Below are 5,985 nucleotides of genomic sequence, written 5' to 3' on the forward strand. Positions count from 1 at the left end.
TTATCTGCGAACCCAGCGAGTGCAGGCGGCGCTCCGCCTCGGCGAAAGCAGGACCGACACCGCGAGGAACGCTGGCGAAGACTCCCCCTCGAGAGAGTCCTCCGGGATCGAAGCGTCCACACTGGCTTGTACCAGTGCAGGCAGTCTGCTCCCTCAAGAGCCGAAACAGCGTGCCTCAATCCCAGGCAGACCACACACAGACCGTGTATTCTCACTCGTGATGAACACACAATCTGAAACGCGATCTGGATTCGCCTTTCAGATGTCTCGTCTTAGCTTTGCTCTTTGACTAATGCTTACTTTTTGAGGAGCTAATAGTGACAAACAACAATAAATAAGACTGACAAGACAGAATGACATGCACACACAGAGCGCTTGCTGAAAATGCAGAAGCTGAAGCCAGCTGTGCGGCTCGTGCCTTTATAGCTTCCTGGTCGCTTACGTCACCTCGCCCGAGACGTCACACTCTTCTATAAGACAGATTAGATAGAGATAGAGACGCTCATGCTAAACGCGTTCCCCAAAGCGTTTCGACGCAGCGTCTCGTTCCCTCGAGGAACTAGGGTTACATACGTAACCTAGAGACGTTTACCCATATCTTACTTTTATTGTTAACTGTTACCAACTGGAATAATGGTGCATCCTTCACAGGGTTCATAGAGGGAACTCAGATTAAAACTGAATTGAACTTTAAAACCATAAAAATAAAGAAGTAATCAGATGTGTGTAAACTGTGTGTGCTGGAGCAGATGATGTTCTGCTGTGTTGGTCAATATAACACTTCCAGCACAAACATCAGGGGTTTGAGCTCTAAAAACACTCTTCCTCTTTCACCACACGCTGCGCTTCATCATGCAGACGAGCATTTATCGTTCCTCAGAACCTGACACTAATCACATCTCGAGATATAAAGAGGAAGAGTGAGAGCTTAATCTACTGAAGGTGTTCAGAAGAGATGGAGAGATATGTTCATGTGTGGAGCTCAAACTGAAGTGTGAAGTGTGCGTGTGTGTGTGTGTGTGTGTGTGTGTGTGTGTGTGCAGGAAATGGTGGACTGGTTCATGGCGATCCGAGCAGCCCGCTTTCATTACCAGAAGGTGGCATTTCCCGGAGCTAATGATGAGGACGTATGTGAATCACATTTCTTCCAGCAACTCACACATAAAAATGAGTTATGAGTTATTGTGAACATTTTCTTCTTCTGCATTTTAATCTTGTTAAAAACAAATACAATTTAGTTAAACAGCAGAGAATAATAGTAAAAAAAAAAACATTTTCAGAGAATACACTAGCAGTCAAAAGTTTTTGAATATTAAGATTTTTTATGTTTTTTAAAAGACATCTCTTCTGCTCAGCAAGCCTGCTTTTTATATCAGAAATACAGAAAAAAACAGTAATATTCTGAAATATTTTACTGTTTAAAATCATTTGTTTTCTGTGTGAATCTGTGTTAAAGTGTAATGTATTTCTGTGATGCTCCGCTGTATTTCCAGCATCATTCCTCCAGTCTTCAGTGTCACATGATCTTCAGAAATCAGAATAATATGATGATTTACTGCTCAAGAAACATTTTTGATTATTATCAATATTTAAAACATTTGAGTAAAAAATCCAAATATCAGCATTTATCTGAAACTAAAAGCTTTTGTAACACACTCTACCATTCAAAAGCTTGGAGTCAGTATAATATGTATTTTTTTATTTTTTGGGAAATAAATTATAAAAAACAATACTTTTATTTAGCAAGAATGCTTTAAATTGATCAAAAGCGATGATAAAGAAATGTATAATGTTGCAAAAGATTTCTATTTCAGATAAACGGTAATTCACACAGAAAACAGCTGTTTTAAATTGTAATAATATTTCACAATTTTTATTGTTTTTATTTATTATAAAATAAATGTAGCCTGGATGAACCGAAGAGACTTCTTTAGAAACATTCAAAAACTTTTGACTGATTTTAAAGCTTTAGAATTGTTTTAAAGCACACTTTTAACTATTTTAATACGGATAACTATAGAAAACTATGGTAAACTTGACTTGAAGCCTTTATCTATAATGCATTATGAAATTATTTTTATTGCATTAATTGTGCCTAGTATTGCATCTTATACATTTGTTAAAGCTGATATAGAATAAAGGATTGATTATGAACATGTTTAATATCTGTGCATGTTTAAAGAGCATCCAAACGGTGCTGTATTATTGATATGTTTTTTTGTTGTCTGTGTTTGGTTTTGGTGTAGCTGGTGCCCAGACTGACCAGGAACTTCATGAAGGAGGGCTTCATGGAGAAAACAGGCCCAAGGGTGCGTGTCTGCTTCAGCACACATTCAGAAAAGAGAGGAAGTCCATCATATCATGCGAGTTTTCTTCATGCAGGATAAATCATTGGAAGTGAAATCAATGATTCAGATGCTTTTCTGTGTTTATTTGGTAAGATAAGGTCCAGTCAGCTGGTCATCTTCACAACATCGAGTCCTCAGGGATGATACTGACCTGCTGACTGGACATCATCTCTTCACACTGATTCATGCTGGAGTCCTCTCTCTTTTAGCACACGGAGGGCTTTAAGAAAAGATGGTTCACCATGGATGATAGGAGACTGATGTACTTTAAAGATCCTTTGGTGAGCACAAGTTCATATTTAGTCGTTTTTTTATTTTATGTAAAATGTCATTTATTTGTATTTTTATTATAATAGTACATGTTAAATATAGTACAACATGTTACATACGGTATAATAAAATATCGTTTTCATTATATTATATTATTATATTACTATATTAGTACATTAAATAATAAAATCTGATCATATTAATATTTTCAATAATTTTCAATATCATCTTTATTAAATAAAATGTTATATCCTATAATTATTTTTGTAAACTTTTTTATTATGTTGATAATATAACTATTATATAATATGTAGTACTACATTATATATATATATATATATATATATATATATATATATATATATATATATATATATATATTATAATGGAATATAATAAAATAAAAAAAATATTTATTTACATTTATATTTTCTCTTATTGTTAATACATTATATAATATTAGTATATTAGATTTTGTACTACATAAAATATATATTTAAATTATATAATTATAAAATATAATATAAGGAAAAATGTAAATACTTGTATAAATATATTTATTTAATTATTTATTTATTATATTTGATTCTCTTTTATTTAATTACATTACATTGTATATTAATTACTTATTAGTTAATGTTACATAAAGTATGATCAAATAGAATTTTAGTAAAATATAATATTCTATCATTTATTTGTGTTTTTCATATTGTATTAGATTAGATTAGATTGATCATATAATTCAATATAATACAATATAAATTATTGATTTATTTTATTCGATTATTTTATATTAGTATGTGACATGTAGTACTACATTTAACACAAAAAAAATAGAATATAATGAAAATAAAAATGAAAATAAAATAGATTATTTTAAATATTTTATGTTATATTTTACTACTATATTAGTATGTTAAATCTAGTAGTATATTTATAATATTCTTATGCAAAATAATGAAATTTAAACTAATATTTTTATAAATATAAATATAAATATAAATATAAATATAAATATAAATAAATATATATATATATATATATATATATATATATATATATATATATATATATATATATATATATATATATATATATTAAAATTGTATTTAAGGTTTTATATTATATTATATTATATTATATTAGTATATTCGATTTTGTACTACAATTAAAAAATGTAAATACTTGTATAAATATATTTATTTAAATTTATTTAACTAATATATTATAATATTAATATAACTTACATTATATATTATTTAGTTATTTATTAGTTAATGTTACATTAATTTGAGTAAAATATAATATTCTATCATTTATGTTTTTTTTTATATTGTATTAGATTAGATTAGATCATATAATTTAATATATAATACAATATCAATTACTGATTTATTTTATTAGGTTATCTTAAATTAGTAGGCGACATGTAGTACTACATGTAAAATAAAAACATGTAATAAAATATAATAAAAAAAAAATAAAAAAAAATTATTTTAAATATTATTATATTATATTTTACTACTATATTAGTATATGTTATATATAGTAGTATATTTATCATATACTTATGCAACGTAAAGAAATATAATCTAATATTTTTATGCATATATTTAATTTTTTTAATTGTTATATTACATTACATTACATTGCATTGCATTGCATTATTTCCCTGTGATAGGATGCGTACGCACGCGGCGAGGTGTTCATCGGCAGTAAGGAGAACAGGTACACCGTGGTCTCTGGGCTTCCGGCCTCGATCCAGGGATACCACTGGAAGTACGGGATCACCATTGGAACGCCGGACAGGAAGTTCCTGTTTGCTTGTGAGACCGAGGCGGAGCAGAAGGACTGGATCGCAGCCTTTCAGAGAGTCGTCAACCGTCCCATGATGCCGCAGGAGTACGCAGGTACAGAAACACACCGAAACAATAGAAAGAAACGCATCGGCGTCGACTGACTGCATTCGCTTTCTCTCTGCAGTCGAGGCTCATTTCAAGCACAAGCCTTGATGCTGTCTGTGAAGCAGGAGCGACGGACTGGACAGTGTCTCGTGAAGCGAGCCTTCCTCTCTTGACCTAGCACTGACCGGACTGTGCTGAACACGGCTTCATCGTGAGGCTCGTCTAGAACCACAGCAGCGTCAGCCGAGCTACTGTATAAACATGGCATGTGAATGATGTAACATAACATTTAATCACAAGTACTACACACCACAGTGCGTTTCGACTGATGTTATTTACTGGACTTTGAGTCTTAGTGGATCCTCAGACACTACACAGGGGGACTTTCTGATCATCTGGAGCTTTCCTTCACAGTTCTTGATCATTTACTACTTCTGCTGTCTGTATGTCTGATGATCTGTACACATCAGAAACACACTTCTTGATTCCTCCTCCTCCACTAGGTGGAAGCACATCACAGATCAAGATGCATGCGCTCATCACGGTTTCTTTTTATGCAGAATAGGGTTGATATTAGCCATAAACTGATATATCGGCCGATATTTGGCCATTTTGAGATTATCGGCTGAAAACCAAGTTCCCTTGAATGAATGCGACTAGTGAGAGTTCTCCTTATCTTAGTCTATAGACACACTATATTTAAGCCTAAATGTAAGATTTACTGTATGCATTTGAATTGCATATAAAATTAGGATTTTATACAGGTTTAGCATTAACAAACCTAATAGACTTAAGGTGATGCATATCTGTCAGTCATACATACATTTAAATTCTGTGATGTGTTTATAACCAGGTTTATATATTTATTAATAAATCCAATTCGTTTAAATAGCTTAACTGCATAAATGTGATTGAATTCACAAATGTATGCATATTACAATAAATTGCATTTCGAAAGAGCTGCTTAATTAAATTAAATAAAAAAGATGCAAATATTTATTAATAAACTATGATTTTTGCATTCAGAAATCCGACCTGAACTGACAAATACAGAATGCATCACATTTGTTTATTTTTTTTCTGCACTTCAAATACATAAATACTACATTTAGGTCTAAATATTTTGATGCAAACTAAGCATCTATGTAATTATATATATGTGTAATTATTAAATTGCATTGTGTATGTATGATTCTTGATTTCAGCCAGACTGCATCTGTTGAAGAATGCATTAGAATATTCTACAGATTTGAGGATATGGATATGAATGGTGTAATAATCACAGGCTGTCTCCTTCAGGTTATGATGCTATTCAGCTGTTTTTCTTCCGATTTGTTTCAGATAAGAGTTAGTGAATGTTCACCAACAAACACGTATCATGGTGGTATTACCACAGGTTTGTTTTTGGGGACTTAGATAATGTACCGTACATTATCAGCTTTAATAAATAAGTGCACATGAAA

At 31.5% G+C, this 5,985-nt stretch overlaps 1 protein-coding gene across 1 annotated transcript in view; it reads left to right on the forward strand.

The window, feature by feature from the left end:
- LOC127958995 (arf-GAP with dual PH domain-containing protein 1-like) overlaps window positions 1-5,985 on the forward strand; it is a 17,214-nt gene extending 11,229 nt beyond the window's left edge. The window contains exons 7-11 of the mRNA XM_052557993.1: window positions 1,044-1,127; window positions 2,247-2,309; window positions 2,558-2,629; window positions 4,300-4,528; window positions 4,602-5,985. Of these exons, the coding sequence (XP_052413953.1) occupies window positions 1,044-1,127; window positions 2,247-2,309; window positions 2,558-2,629; window positions 4,300-4,528; window positions 4,602-4,630 (477 nt within the window). The 3' untranslated portion in view covers window positions 4,631-5,985. The remainder of the gene's footprint in view (window positions 1-1,043; window positions 1,128-2,246; window positions 2,310-2,557; window positions 2,630-4,299; window positions 4,529-4,601) is intronic.

Source organism: Carassius gibelio, chromosome B6, assembly GCF_023724105.1.
Source record: "Carassius gibelio isolate Cgi1373 ecotype wild population from Czech Republic chromosome B6, carGib1.2-hapl.c, whole genome shotgun sequence".
Taxonomy (NCBI): Eukaryota; Metazoa; Chordata; class Actinopteri; order Cypriniformes; family Cyprinidae; genus Carassius; species Carassius gibelio.